At 38.3% G+C, this 16,466-nt stretch overlaps 2 protein-coding genes across 3 annotated transcripts in view; both read right to left on the reverse strand.

Moving 5' to 3' along the window:
- Positions 1-11,651, reverse strand: part of ptk7b (protein tyrosine kinase 7b) — a 69,094-nt gene extending 57,443 nt beyond the window's left edge. Inside the window, exon 1 of the mRNA XM_051126560.1 lies at positions 11,206-11,651. Within this exon, the coding sequence (XP_050982517.1) occupies positions 11,206-11,317 (112 nt within the window). The 5' untranslated portion in view covers positions 11,318-11,651. The remainder of the gene's footprint in view (positions 1-11,205) is intronic.
- Positions 11,652-13,712: 2,061 nt separating this feature from the next.
- Positions 13,713-16,466, reverse strand: part of klc1b (kinesin light chain 1b) — a 34,423-nt gene continuing 31,669 nt past the window's right edge. For both annotated transcript variants that reach the window (XM_051126566.1, XM_051126565.1), the window contains exons 15-16: positions 16,123-16,180; positions 13,713-15,424 (exon numbers count right to left, since the gene is read on the reverse strand). In XM_051126566.1, the coding sequence (XP_050982523.1) occupies positions 15,350-15,424; positions 16,123-16,180 (133 nt within the window). In that variant the 3' untranslated portion in view covers positions 13,713-15,349. The remainder of the gene's footprint in view (positions 15,425-16,122; positions 16,181-16,466) is intronic.

Raw genomic sequence — 16,466 nt, forward strand, 5'->3', positions numbered from 1 at the left:
TTACCAATATTCTTATTAACTCAAAGTATTTAAAGTGAGGTTCCATAAAAATCATGCATTTTAAGGTTAGACTTCAAATTTTGATGTTAAATCCACTATTGTATATTGTGTATAAATGTTCTACAGTCTACACACAGTATTTAGTTCAATTACACAAGTAACTGTAATTAAATTACAGACAAAATAAAAGTAATCCTGTACTTTTTCAAGGGGAAAATCATTAAATTACAGTAACTAGTTACTTAGTAACTAATTGCACCTGTCAGTATGTCATTACTGAATTGAGTTCTCATTCAGCCATGCTTCTTTATTGCTTTAAATGTTAATAACTTTAAAAAGTCCTGCCACATACAGACAAAGATAGGACACAGTTATAGGACACAAACAGTCATGATCTCTACAATTTGTTAAAGTAGTTTCTACTTTAATTTTAAAGTGGATCTACTTTAATTTATTAAAGTTTTCCATAAAACAAACACGTCAGATCAACCACATCTACATCTACTCATTCTGAGGATTTTCACATGTGAGAAAAACAGTGCAGTGATGAAACAGAAATAAGAGAAACATTGGGACAAGTGTGGGAATGATGCAAAGATGTGACACAAATGAAAACACTCATCTACTGGAGCTTCTTCTGTCCAGATTCCAGCTGTGTTCATTCATCAGTTTGTGTTTGATGTGATTCATCTGAGAAACACAGTTAAAGATAAAAGCACTGCCATCAGACAGTGGTTGTGTAACGCCTGCGAGTCTCATCCAACACAAACACAGAGCGACAGGTCTGTCCAAACTTTCTGACCCAATATCCTCATCGCATCTATAAAGAACCTCATTCACACTCCTGCCCCGAGGTTGAACTTCCAAAATACAGCTTAAATGCGGCTTCAAACGATCCCAAATGTGGTTGTAAACGATCCCAGCCGAGGAAGAAGGGTCTTATCTAGTGAAACCATCGTTTATTTTCATAAAAAATAATACAATTTAAATACTTTCTAATGTCAAACGCTCATCTTGTCCTTCTCTCCCTGAACTCTGTGTATTCTGGCTCAAGACAGTTAGGGTTTGTCGAAAAACTCGTACAATCGTATTTTCTCCCTCAACTTCAAAAATCATTTCAAAATCATCCTACATCGCTGCAGAAGAACAGACACAGTGTTTGCAAAATCATAAGGTGATTTGAGATGAGCATCATCACGATCAGAGACTCCATCTGTCACACAGACAAACTACAGGCAAACACAGCTGCAGGACTTCCTCCAAAACACTTCCTGCACAACAGGACAGATGCCACACAGGAAAACCGCATTCCCTCTCCGCATACGGATTCAAGCGACCTTCAGCTGACTTCCTGTGCGTCTGCGTTCCATTCTATACCATAGCTGCGACAGATAGCACTCCAACTATTTCCTGAGCATCACCGCCAAAACACTTCCAGTGACGGCATTCAGACGAGGGATGATGCTGAACGAAAGATGGAAACACCATGAGATCAGACTTATGTTAACATCAGACCCAAATAGGAAGATTCTGCTAATAACAACTGATCTTTAAAAACCGCAGATCTATTCATGGCAAGAAACAAGTGGGAAAATAGAAATTAAATAAAATATATAAAACATCAAAAAAAAGTAACATTAATAAAACATTTTTTTTTAAGTTTTAAAATCTAACGCTAAATCTGGTCTCATTTCATTAAAAATATTTTCATACAAACCAGCTGAAAAGTAAAGAGACCTAATTCAATGCACAAACAATTTCAAAACAGCAGCACTTCAGCATCATGTCAATTACCACACAAACACTCTGCTGCGTTGCTCTTGAAGTAAACATGAATGTATGAATTATACCTGTACTTTCGTACAGGACGTGTTGCCCTGATTTCTTCAATTCTAAGTGATGTGCAGGCAAAAACATGAATATCAATTAAAGCAATAGGGACATGAATACGGTGGAAAATGAGAGCAGCGCGGCACGACCAGACCGGCACGCTTTAAGCAGAGTAAACAGAGAGCAATCGCAGTGAAATCTAACGGGAGCCGAATGAAGACGTGTGGATCTGACAGACGCGTCTCACTGAACTCTCTGTCAAATCCTTGAAAACACACCAGTGACCTGAAAGCAAACTCTCTCCCATCCACCGCAGAACGCTTCATCTCAGCACAGAAATAACAAGAGACGGGCGTCAGAGCGCACGGCAAACACCACAGCCAGAAATAAAGACGTAAAATATACACCGAATTACTGAGCTGCTCGATGACAGCCTGACATTTACATAAGAAAGCAAGAGAAATCTTAAGAAGTCACAGAGACACAAATGCACTGAAGCGTTTCTGAGACACTCATTCATAGTGTAGACTAATAACGCTGTGCTGAAGTAGATATCTAACTAACAGAAAAGCACATTTCAGAATGTCATTAGAATGTTTATGTAAAATTATCTGTAATGATGTTCTCAAAACGTTAGCACAAAAACATCATCTGAACATCACTGATGCAATGCTTTTCAGAAATGTTTCATTTACATTTTAAAATGTATTACTACGTGTTTCAAAACATCAAAAGAACATTCAGACGTAACATCTTTGTCTTTGGAAAATTATAAAATGGAATGTTCCACTAATGCTTGCATAACTGAGAAAAAATGTTTTTAAAACATTCAGAACTAACATTTTCACAACTAGTATGTGTGAGCTGGGTTATTCTACACGCTGACCCGTGAGAGCAGCTCTTGTTTCTACATCACTATCCAGCATATCCAAGAACACGGAGCATCATCAACACGTGTGTGTCTTTAAACAGATCTGCTGCTCTCTGGGAAATGCAAATAGACAGCGAGAGAAGTCACAGTTCACACCACAGCCTTTAGTCAACATGAAACGCTCCACATCTGCAGTGTGACACGTTTACAGATGGAATATTCAATGACAAACGAGCGCAAGACTTGATTTTATTCTTGAGGCATTGGTTGCATGTGTCTCTATTTGACAAATGGGTGAGAAATCCCAGGAATAAGTCCTGCTGTAGAATAAAACAATCTGCACCAGATTTTTCTTCATGTTGTTTTGCACTGTTTTCATTTTGCACAGTTTTAAACACATGCAGCAAATGCTTTAGGAACATTTAGTAATGAATGTAAAAATACTGTTCATACCAATAAAGCAGCTTAAATCTGAACAGAGAGAGTCAGAGATCATTAGCCTCGGGTTCACAGGTCGTGTAAATCATAAAGCCATCATCCTCTGGGCTCTAATCCGTGTTTTAAGCGTGTTGTTGTGGGGATTGAGAAGCGTTGCGTGTGAAGAGCGTGTGGGGGTGCAGTGAGATCACAGCCGCTGTAGTGACTATATGAAATATGGGACACAACATACACAGAATCCAGACGGGAGTGGGGGAGGAGAGGGAACAGAAACGCTGATCGTACGGATGCTGGAGTGTATGATCCGAGTCTTCTTACAACATCATATCATACAACAACACATGAAGTTAAAATCAGATCCCTGTGATGTTCTGATCTGTAGTGCTTAAACTGAAGTACACTTTAAAAAAAACTATTTTTGATTCAACTTTAAATAATTTGTTACCTGGCTGCCTTAAAATTTTAAGTTTAGTCAACTTGAAATGTTAGGTTGTACTAAGTGACAACTTCGATATTTGAGTTCATTCAACTTAAAGTTTAAGGCACCTGGGTAACAAGCCCAGCTTTTAAGTTTAAAGGAGAAGTCCACTTTCAGAACAACAATTTACAGATAATGTAGTCACCCCCTTGTCATCCAAGACGTTCATGTCTTTCTTTCTTCAGTCGTAAAGAATTTATAGTTTTTGAGGGAAACATTTCAGGATTTTTCTCCATATAATGGACTGATATGGTGCCCCGATTTTGAACTTCCAAAATGTAGTTTAAATGCAGCTTCAGACGATCACAAACGCAGTTGTAAACGATCCCAGCCGAGGAAGAAGGGTCTTATCTAGCGAAACGATTGGTCATTTTTTTGGTCACCAGCTTTTGTGCTTAAAAAGTATTAAAAAAATTATTTTCCAAAAAAAAATGAGCCCGTTTAGAGACAGAAAGACATGAACATCTTGGATGACAAGGGGGGTGACTACATTATCTGTGAATTGTTGTTCTGAAAGTGGACTTCTGCTTTACCAAACCCAACTGTTTAAGTCAACACAAAAATCTAAATTTTCACTTAGTACAACTTAAATTCAAATTCACTAAACTTAAATTAACTGAAATTAAAATTTAAAGTCTGCAGGGTAACAAATTATTTGTTGACTCAACAAATTGTGTTTTTTTTTGTTTGTTTTTTTACAGTTCAGCAACAGATCTTTTATTCTGTGTTGTAACATACATCCGAGTGTAACGAACAGCAAGAAACAAATGTAGGGCGGGGTTTGGTTTTGTGCATCACTTGTTGATTGGATGTTGAGATGCGGGCGTGGCACTTAGAAGTGTGTGCAGATGAGCATGTGCTGATTGGGGAAATCCAGCATACGTCACCACAGAGCAGATGCAGATAGGACATTCTGATTAAACATTACAAGGTCAATTTTTCAACATGCATTTAGAAATAGAACACACATTTGATGGCAGTCTAATGTATGAGAGTGAAACCACAAACAGATCTTCTTTAAGGCGCATGTGGTTTTGCACAAGCACACAGAGAAGAGCTCCTCCTCCTCATGATGATTGACAGCTGAGCTCCTCCTCCTGCTGCTGTTGCTCAGCCGGATCTCACTGAGGGAGCTCATTAGTCTGATTATGCAATGGCACGGCAGGCTTTTCTTCTTCCCTGCCTCCACTGTTTTGCAAATTATCCTCGCTGTGAGTTTCAATCAGAGAATCACAGGAGCACCTGGTCTCACGCAGGTAGGAGGGAAGCGTCTCCCGTAGCCACCAAAACGAGCGCCGCAACCTAAGAGCCGCTCACATTCAGATGTCATAAAACAGAACTACACCGCTCCATTTACGATCAATAAGTGTCTAGACACGGTCTGTGATGCATGTGTTTGTTTGTGGCAGATTGGATCTCCTCAGGTGCAATATTATATTGTGATGGAGAAGAGAGAAACAGCTGCTCGTCAGAACTGTATTTTGCGTCACCAATTCAAAGCAGACATTAAATTCCTCCTAGCGCTGGAAATCCACCGAGAGATTATTCTAATACTCAAGCTCTTCAACAAACCTTGATATGCGTTCGAATGCGATTTGCTTTCAATAAACTCCAGATTTGTTTTCTGAAAACCAGACATCCGTTTAACTGCAAAAGCTTATGTTAACTTAAATGTTTAATCATTTCTTTCAGCCATTTAATGAAAATATATGACTTTAGTATTCAATAATGCCAGATTACAGAACCATATATGAACACAAACACACACACTGACGCTCAAAAGTTTGGGATCATGTTTTTTTAAAGAAGTCTCTTATGCTCATCAAGGCTGCATTTATTTGATCAAAAATACAGAAAAAACAGTAATATTGCAAAATGTTATTACAATATAAAATAATGGTTTTAACTTCAATATACTTTAAAATATAATTTATCTCTGTGATGCAAAGCTGAATTTTCATCAGCTGTTACTCCAGTCTTAAGTGTCACATGATCCTTCAGAAATCAGAATAATATGCTGATTTATTATTAGAATTATCAATGTTTTTTTTTTTTGGAACCTGTGATTCTTTTTCAAGATTTTTGATGAATAACAAGTTAAAAAGAACAGCATTTATTCAAAATATAAATCTTTTCTAACAATGTAAAACTATGCTATCACTTTTTATTAACTTTATTAACATCCTCGGTGAATAAAAATATTAATTTCTTTCAAAAAAAAAAAAAGAATAAAAATGTACTGACCCCAAACTTTTGAGCAGTAGTGTATATTGTTAGAAAACCTTTCTATTTTATAAATTACATTTTAAAGTGTATTAAAATAAAAAACATTATTTTATTTTGTAATAACATTTTGCAATATTACTGTTTTTTCTCTTTTTTGATCAAATAAATGCAATGTGTTGAACACGTTCATCTCCACCTCCTGCTTTAACTCCACTGACATCTTTAACATCTTCAGTCTGAAACACACACATTTCTGTCTGGAGATCAGAAACACATTTCTTCACTCTGATCTGCTGAAGCGGCCCACACAAACAGAAGATATGACTCCACATAACCTTCACGTCAAAGAAACAGCCAGACTGAGCGACCGAGTGAATTTTGCCATAACAGGACAGAAAGTGTTTTCTTCATCTGTAGCTCTTGGTTACAAGAAACAGTTTAGAGAATGAACAGAAGACTCTCAGACGCTGCCAAAGACCCACAGACATCAGACCGTCTCTCTCGACTAAATAAGACGTGTGTGAGCACAGAGAGAGCGTTTGGACGGACAATGGAGCGGGACAAAATCCCACAGACAAACATCAAAGGAGAAACTACACAGCGAAAGATAACTAAGACACAAGATGTTCTTTATAAATGTCCAGAGAACACAATGAGTTGAATAAGAAACACTTAAACATTAAATACACAACTTCCATCTGATCTCCAGACCTCAAGGCTTGAATACTGTGTTTCCATCCACTGGAATATGACTAATATGACAAAAAATGCTGCTCGTCCTCAGTATTTCTGTGTTGTTTTCCAGTGCAAATGTCAAAAGATTTATAAATCAAGACACACTCAGTATAAGATATCAGTATAAAGTCTTGGCTTATGACAAATTCATCAAAATGAAGTGAGTTTACGATTAAAAAAACAGCAAATATCTGTCAATGGGCTCAGAGAAATCAACGCAATATAAAGGGAAACAGGTTTTCATTCCTCATTCACAAATATTTTGTTCTTGATTTAATCAAACGCACTTCAATTTGTTCAGTTTCTCATAAAACAAGACTTCATACCTTCATTTTGAATCTCCAGTAAATATATCTGGATTTAAGGATGTTTAGATGTTTGTAATGGAGAACAAGGAAGATATTTATTTTTGTGCAGTTTGTGCAACATTTAATGCCATGGCTTTATGAGGACTTGAAGTTCACTTACAGAACAAAAATTGTCATCCAAGATGCTCAGGTCTTTCTTTCTTCAGCTGATAAGAAATTATGTTTTTTGAGAAAAAACATTTCAGGAATGTTCTCCATATAGTGGACTTCTATGGTGCCCGTGAGTTTGAACTTCCAAAATGTAGTTTAAATGCAGCTTCAAACGATCTAAACGATCCCAGACGAGGATCTCAAGAAACAATTTTTTTTATGACTGAAGAAAGAAAGACATGAACATCTTGGATGACAAGGGGGGTGAGTACATTACCTGTAACTTCCTGTTCTGGAAGTGAACTTCTCCTTTAAGACCTGTTAAGACCCTGATTTGTGAAAGCAAGAATTAAGACTTTTAAAGACCAGCAGAAACCCTAAATAAGGTTTTTATATTCTGCTTTCTGGCCCACATTTACACTGGCTCTAAAACAAAATATATGAACTTGAATGTTACTAATTTAGAACATGTGATGCAGTTTTTCCTCTGTAACTATTTACAGCATCAGTGAGTGTGTGATGCCTGGTGTTTTTAAAAGCTGTTCAAGTTTTAATAGTCATGTAGTGTATTCCAGCCGTAAGATTATGAGTGATTATTAAGTCTTTATAGTTTCTGGTGTGAATGTGCATGTACTCCCCCACAGCGTCAGGCTGTGAAACACTCATATAAAGTCATTCTCACATGTACTTCATTCACTTCTCCAGGCGTCTCACACTAATCCAACTCCTGCCCGTCAAACATGTTCATCCCAGCGATCTCAGAGCAGGTGATGACGGCTCACATGTCAAAACTACAGACGACGCATGTGATATTTCCCTTGTGTTCCTGTAACATCAGAGCAGAATTACAGCGGTTTGACTGGTGAGATGAGCGACACTGATGGAAGGCCTTGAAAGCCGTGCGGATCTCTCAGTCTCTCAAACGTTCAAATCACAAGCTTCAAAAGCTACACAGCCGGTTCCTGATGGTCTGGGTTTTCTGTGGTTTCATCACAGCTGTGGTAAAAGAATCTATTTATGGTGTTTCAGCCGTTTTCTCTCTCTGCCTCTGAAGCAGGAGAAATCTCTCTCTCAAACAATCTGACGGGACTGGAACTGGAAAAAACGGCAGTAAACATGCAAATATGAGGCGCTGAGTATTTGATCTGCCTGATGAAGATTTCTCTCACACATCCACACGTGATAAACGCGTCAGGCTGCTTTCATCCTTTATAAATAGAAGTGAACTCCTACACATCTCCTAATGGAAACGAGATCTGAAGCCTGAGAGCCGCTGCAGCTGGACTTCATAACGCATCTCACTGTAAATATTGAGTGTTGGTGGGCTGCACATATTTCACAGATAACAGGAGAATCCAGCGCCTCATGCAGTCTGAGAAACAGCAGACGATTCATCATCTCGTGTATTTATGTGAACGCTCATCACTAACCCACAGTTAGAACAAACCACTCACCAAACCCTCCATGAATGCTGGATAACATTGGAGGTTTACAGTTTAACATATTAACAAGAGTCAATAAAACTGGTCAATTGTAAAGGTCTACAGTCTTTAGAAGCCACAGACCCTAAATAAGAGCACTGTTGTGCAATGAACACCATCTTATTATGTGGGAAAAATTAATTTTTTTATTACATTATTGTTGTTTTTCTACACATTATTGTACTGTATTATTGTTAGAATGGTCACGGACTAGCAATCTCCATGTAAAACTGATGGTGCAGACCAAACCGTAAGTCGTAGAGACTTGAAACTTGGAGGGATGGTAGTACTCACACCGCCTACAATGTGACCAAGGCTCGCCCCAATCGGCCTGACGGGGGCGCTACAGCGATCAAAAGTACTAAATCACTCATAAATCCTAAACCATCAGTCACAGGCTCAAGTGTCTTGTGTCGTTGGAATCCTTGGCTCATGTCAGACAAAACACACTCAGATTCAGGTTTTTCACATTTTAAAAAAAACACGTTTGCAAAGTATCCTTGGTTTTTCACCCAATCAAAACCAAACGAGTGCAGAAAGATTCTCTGGAGAGTGAATAATACAAATTTTTAAAAAACAGCTGAACTTTCGACTCACCGTGGCAAAGGGACACCAAAATGTTGGAAGAGGGCGGGGACACTTCTAGTGAAATACCTATAACTCCTGAACGGAATGAGACATTTTCACCAAACTCACAACACTTCTGTAAGAGCTCAATCTGAGATCACAGGGAAAAACTGAGTTTGGCCACTTGGTGGTGCTATAAGACGGGAAAAAAAAAAAAAAAAAAAACTTAAAAATGACTATAACTGCGCAACCATTCGTCCTATCAACATGAAAATGGTTGTACGTTGCACGTTTTTCGCACATACACACAATATTTGAGTCGTATGACAGAACTCCTCATTCCGTACAGCTTTGCCTCTAAAACCACTGCTGTCAATCACATTGTTTGTGAAACGATTGAGAAAATGTAAAATTCCTCTTCTGGGAAAAAAAAAACAAAAAACTGCAGTGCAATTCTCTGGACTCTCTAGGCCAATAACTATCAAAAATGTTGAAATGTACCCTTTGGGAAGATATAACAGGGTCCTTTAAAAAAGAGGCCTATTCGAATTTACTCAAAATCCTATAAAGCCTAAAGAAAAACTCAAAACTTCACAAAACCTGCTGAACACATGTGACAGGTGATTCTAAACAAGCATGTTTCAGGAAGATCAGACCACAGCCGGTGCTAGTCATAAATGTTAAAACAGTCATAAATGTTGAAAAAAACAAAAAAAAACACATTATTTTTCTATGGTAAATTACCTGGATTTGCCAAAAATGCTTGTTTAAATAATTGATTTAGGTGGTTACGAGCTTGCTAAATAATGTCTTTTTATACGTGCTTAAATGCATTAAAGAGCTTGAACCCTGGTAATCGCTGCTTCCAGCTATATTTTACATTTATTTTAAAATCAATTTATTTCATTTTAACCAACTGTAATTAATTACATTTATTTATTTATTCCTATTTATTTTTACTTTTAATAATCACTGTTGAAAGGAATATATTGGATGTAAAAGCACACACGCATATGAGAGCTGAACACAACACACACTAATGAGGGCCCTACACGTGTTCATGCCCTAGTAAAAAAGTAATAGATGTAATGCATTTATTATATACTACGTATAGTTCAAGACTATTACCATATTTACATATCATTTGAGACTTACTGATATAAAAATTGTAATTAAACTTTATTTGGAGCACCTGTGCACACCTTTCTTAATATCAAGCCTAAAATATGTTTTAATGTCAGTATTGATGAGGATTGTATAATATCGGTCTTAAAATGCAAAATATTTCAAGTGTTCCTGAAGTATACCTGCAATAGTTCCACTTTAGCACAATTAAATGTACTTAAGTATATCTTTAGCTGGACTTCAGCACTACTTCCAGACAATTAAAGTGTATTAAGTACAAAATTAGTTGTTCCAATTTAGCAGATGTTAAATACACCAGTTTAGTACACTACAAGTACAACTGCAGGGTATTTTAAGTGCATAATATGTAAATGCATTTGTAGTATACTGAGCATTAAATAAATGTATTTTAAATACATTTTAGTAGCTGTATTTATTTTTCATTAGGGTGATGCTGATGGATCAGAAACAACCAGAGTGGGAGCGACTAAAGTCTAGTTATTTTCTGTTCCAGACTAACACAGCTCTAAACCAGCCTGAGACACAAACCAGTCTGTACACTGTCATCCAGTCTTCTATATTTACTGTTTCACTGCATTGTATTTGATTGCCCGTTTTTATTTCTGTGTTATATTCTGTTCATGTTGTGCTCTGGAAGCTCCTGTCATGACAAACTCCAATCAAACCAGTTCTGATGTGATTCTTCACTGAATCTGATCGATATGAATCAGTTTCCAGGAGATCTGAAGCTCATTTCAGCTCAAACGCTGGAAATAAATCATGAATTCGGCGACTAGAAGCTGACAGAACTCCACACCACACACCTGAGCTCAACAGATCCAACTTCCACACGAGAAACACACGAACAGCAGCGCGTTACCGACGCCGCTCCGCTAACTAGCGCACTCAACTAGTCCAGTGGGTTGGTTTCATTAAAGCTTGATGCGCTTCGCAACAACACAACCTACTTCCTTCAGGTGAAACGCTCTTTCTTACCTTTGAGACACATGATGAAGATGGCCAGCAGACCGTCGGATGTTCGTCTGGTCGTTGTTCGGGTGCGGAGCGCGGAGCTCCTGTCGGTGTCGGTCCCCGGTGATCCGTCCATGTTTTCCGGGGAAGCTCAGGTGCAGCCGCGCAGGTCAAACGCGTTTACAAAGTGTGATTATTCTCCTTCGCGACGCGCAAACAACTAACTGAGACGAAAAGCAGCGCGGTGTGAGTTCGGTGGCGTTATTTGTGTCGGCGGTAAACGCCGGTCGGGTGCGGTGATCGCTGTATTCCGGTAAGAGTCTCGGCGCTCCTCACGGGCTTGTCTGTAGTCCGTAGGAACCAGCGGGTCACTTTACTCGGTCCCGGGTTCGCCCGCTTCTCTCTCTCGCTCTCTCTCTCTCTCTCTCTTTCTCTCGCCGGAGCTTCCGGTTTCGGTGCTCCGCTCACTTCGGGAAAACGCGTCCAATGCTGCATCCCGCTGGCAGAACCGGGAAACAGCGACCGTCACTACACCTGAACACCGATTTGTGTTTGATCTGATGAGGATTTCGTTTACTTTGAAGGGTTTTGTGGCCACACTTGATGCGGTCAAAACTGACACTGCAGCACATTAAATGTTCAATAATTCACCGAAATAAGTTTACACTGAGTATAAATGGAAAAACATTTGAAACACCTGAACATCTCAAAATATATAGATTAATATACGAAATCAGCGACTACTAAATTGTAGCAATAATCTATAATAATGTAGCAATAATTCTGATGCTTTCAGCTGATTCCTATTGAACTGCAGCTCAAACTATTTCAAATAAAGTGAATTAAGCTACAAACTCCATCATAATGAACAATGTTTCCATCTAACATGTATTTTGAGCTGCAGCTCGTCATATTAATGGAGTGTTTCACTAGTTAGCAGTAAACCGGTTACCACACCTCAATATGGAGCAGATTTGTGTTGGACTTTGGAATGGAAATATGGATATTTTATCTGTAAACAATATACTTGTTTCGCTTATTTCAGTTAATCTCATTAAATTAGCGATTTTAGCCAGTAGTGGTGCTGACAGTGTCGTGTAAACATGACTGAAGACGAGAAAAACAGAACAGACAAACCGATTCAATTGAGTGAGTCATTTATGCTGGAACCGATTGATTCAAACTCGTGACCATATGGTTCATGACTACGATCATTCAGTTCAAGCGATTCACTAGCAAAAATAAAAGTGTGCTTCATTTTCGAATTTCGACATCGCTTTTAATGATTTTACAAAGCAGCGTTGCTTTCCAAAACTCTGAATCAGTTAAACTGTTTCACTGAAAAATTAGAAGCACTTCAATCATTTCGATTAATTAAAATTGGGATTTCGGAGCGGGTTCGCAAATCATTTTGCGAATTGAGTGATTCGCGGATCGCGATCTGAATGATCTGAATTCAGAACGGAACTTCGGAGCAGGTTCGCGAATCATTTCGTGAATTGAATTATTCGAATCACGAATCATTTGATTCAGATCGGAACTTCGGAGCAGGTTCGCGAATCATTTCGCGAGTTGAATGATTCGCGGGTTGCGAATCATTTTGCGAACTGCATTATTCGAAACGCGAATCATTGGATTCAGATCGGAACTTCGGAGTAGGTTCGCGAATCTTTTTGCGAATTGAGTGATTCGCGGATCGCGATCTGAATGATTCGAATCGCGAATCATTTGATTCAGATCGGAACTTCGGAGGGGGTTCGCGAATCATTTCGTGAATTGAATTATTCGAATCACGAATCATTTGATTCAGATCGGAACTTTGGAGTAGGTTCGCGAATCATTTCGCGAGTTGAATGATTCGCGGGTGTGAATCATTTTGCGAACTGAATTATTCGGATCGCGAGTCATATGATTCAGATCGGAACTTTGGACTAGGTTCGCGAATCATTTCGCGAGTTGAATGATTCGCGGATCGCGATCTGAATGATTCGAATCGCGAATCATTTGATTCAGATCGGAACTTCGGGGCAGATTCACGAATCATTTCGCGAGTTGAATGATTCGCGGCTTGCGAATCATTTTGCGAACTGAATGATTCGAATCGCGAATCATTTGATTCAGATCGGAACTTCGGAGCGGGTTCGCGAATCATTTCGCGAATTGAATGATTCGAATCGCGAATCATTTGATTCAGATCGGAACTTCGGGGCAGATTCGCGAATCATTTCGCGAGTTGAATGATTCACGGGTGTGAATCATTTTGCGAACTGAATTATTCGGATCGCGAATCATATTATTCAGATCGGAACTTCGCAAATTGAATGGCTCGCGGATCAAGAATTACTTGATTCAGACCTTCGGAGCGGTTCGCGAATCATTTCGCGAAATGAATTATTCGGACCGCGAATCATTTGATACAGCCATCAAGGCAATACAGTCATCAAGGCAATACAGTTATAGAAAGAAAGAAAGAAAGAAAGGAAAATTAACAATGACAAATTTATAAATAAAGAAACAATCTTGAACGGGTGTAAAAATTGGCACAATTTATTAGTCATGAGAACAAGATTTTCTTAACACATGGGCAGAAATAAATGGCATTAATGGCAACAAGTAAATGACGTGAATGGTAGCAAAGTTTACTGCAGGTAAACTCACACGGACATCCTCCTGAAGAACCCGCATGAACCTCAGATCTGAACACTTCCTCACTCACACACAGAAACATCATTTCATAATCTCAACACAGTGGATGAATGACAGCTTTGGTCTACAGTTTTAACAACAACAAAAAATGGTTTGATGGCAGACAGCAATAACTTGAGTTTAATAAACCGTATATAGTTGAGCTTCTCACTACTATCATCATCTCAGACCGTGTGTTAATTTAAAGGTGTTTTCTCACGAATTCAGATCTGAGACCCTCATCTTCCTCACCTGCACATTCACTTTAATCCGTTCAGCAGTAAAACTCCAGTATAAAACCAGCAGGATCCTCCCTGTGTTTCTTTTCCACTTTCTAAAATACATTTACAACCTGAGAGGATCATCCATAATATTTACACCACCACAAAATCCATAATCCATATTCACATTCATATGTCAGCGTGAGGTCCTGCGGCGATCAGTGTGATTTTGGACTTGACGTTTCATCATTCAAGCTCTCGACCGATAACATTAATACAACAAATAAACCTGAATGACCTGATATACACATCATATTCATGCAATAACCCTTTACTCAAAATACATATATATATATATAAAAATACCCTGACACCTTGACTTAATATTAGTAACAGTAAACTGTAAAGATTAGAATTACATTTGCATGCAGTGAAATCAGGGATTTCTCAAATGTAGAAATGACGCCCTGGAAAATACAATTGTAGGTAACAGAATTCAGTAGTTTATATTTATTCTTGCAGCATTTACAGACTGTGACCCATTTATGCCCTTTCTGTAGATATAATCTGAGATCTATTCATGATATATTGACCTTTAAGAGATTCAGCATCAGTCTGAGCTTTGAAAGAGAGAGATGGCACAGAGAGAGAGAGAGAGAGTGTGTGTGTGTGTGTGTGTGTGTGTGTGTGTGTGTGTGTGTGTCTCCTGAGAGCAGACGGCATTTTAAACAGTGCTGATTATTATTTGATCTTCATTATTTCAGCACAGCAAGTTCTCTTCATTTCTGTTTTTCCTTAATGAGTTTCAAAATCCACTATAAACTCAATCCCACATGAAAAAAGAAAGAAATCATTCCCTTCCCATTTGCTCACATCAGCAAAACCCATAAATGAGCTCTGAAGACGAGCAAATGCAGAGGGGCACGCATCCGTAAAACATCCACATCTGCGGCGTTTGCTCCAATCATCTCTGTCGCTCATGAATCTCTAACAGGCGTCCATGTAAACATACAGTACATTTATATAGTGTAACAGTACAGCAGCAGCAGAAGTTCCCTTTCACCCAGAAGACACCAACTACTCCTACATCACTAATGTGCGTCCCTGACCAGGGTTTATATTATGGCTTTATAGCGTAACAACAGCCGCTCGGGTCAGTCAAACTGACTCAGATGTGCTGGAGGGTGTGTGTGTGTGTGTGTGTGTGTGTGTGTGTGTGTGTGTTGGGTTGAGATGAGCGCAGTGTTTTGCTGTGGACTGGTTTAACTGCCGTTGTACAGATCCACATTACTGGAGCTCAAACCTCGACTGTCTCTCAGCTGCCGGCCGCCCGCATTCTGAACACGAGAACAAAACAGAAAATAACACAAAATGTAAGATCATCTTCAGACTCAACATGAAACCAGCATGTTCCTGGTGTTATTGTGAATGATTTTGCAGTGATCTTTATTTTAAGAAAATAGTTTTTCACTATCATTCATCAAAATTAAAGTGACTCTCTTCTAGACAATGAATAACGCTGATCTGAAACACTTCACATCATAAACGTCAGCTGCTCTTATTGAATATCCTCTACAATATCTGTCACATTAATATGAAAGCATGTTTATGTCAAAAAATAAATAAACATAATTGCAACTTTATAGTTTGCGGTTTTTACTTTTTTCTCTCAATTTTGAGTTTATATCTTGCAATTATGACTTTTTTTTAGAATTGCAAGAAGAAAATCAGATACGCAAAAAAAAAAATGGAATTATGAGCTAAAAATTTTCTTTTAATTTACTTTGTTTGTTTACTCTGTGGTGTAAACAAGCTTCCATACATTATAGATGTGACTGTAAGACAAAACCCTAGAAATCAAATGTGTGTATTACAGTGATTTTACAAAACACAGCTGCTGTCAGTATGATAAAACAGATCTATGTTCAATGAACAGCATTAATGATGATGATAATCAATCCTACGGTCCAGTAATACAGTCGTTGATCATAAAGAGCAGTATCCATAAACGGACAGTATTAGTTATATTGGTTACCTGAAAGGACTCATCACCCGTCTTGTTTAGGAAGTTGAGTGAAGCGGCACGTTTCATTCTGTAGAGAAAAACACACACAAATGCAATATCTGAAAACCACAGAGCAGAAGATACAGCATATCTGACACTGAATCTCTCCAAATGTTCAACTCAAATGTGTTCACGCACAGCAGAAAAACATAAATAAAATCATGCAATTTTTACAAAAGCAAAAAGTTTTTTTCAGTGTTTGTGTTCGTCTGTCATCATTACAATCAGCAACAGAAGTCATCTTTACTCATTTACTTTATCACTCAAACTTGGAGTGAAAAAACACTAACACAATTATAAAAACATTCTTAGTA

This window comes from Labeo rohita, chromosome 13 (genome assembly GCF_022985175.1).
Source record: "Labeo rohita strain BAU-BD-2019 chromosome 13, IGBB_LRoh.1.0, whole genome shotgun sequence".
NCBI lineage: Eukaryota > Metazoa > Chordata > Actinopteri > Cypriniformes > Cyprinidae > Labeo > Labeo rohita.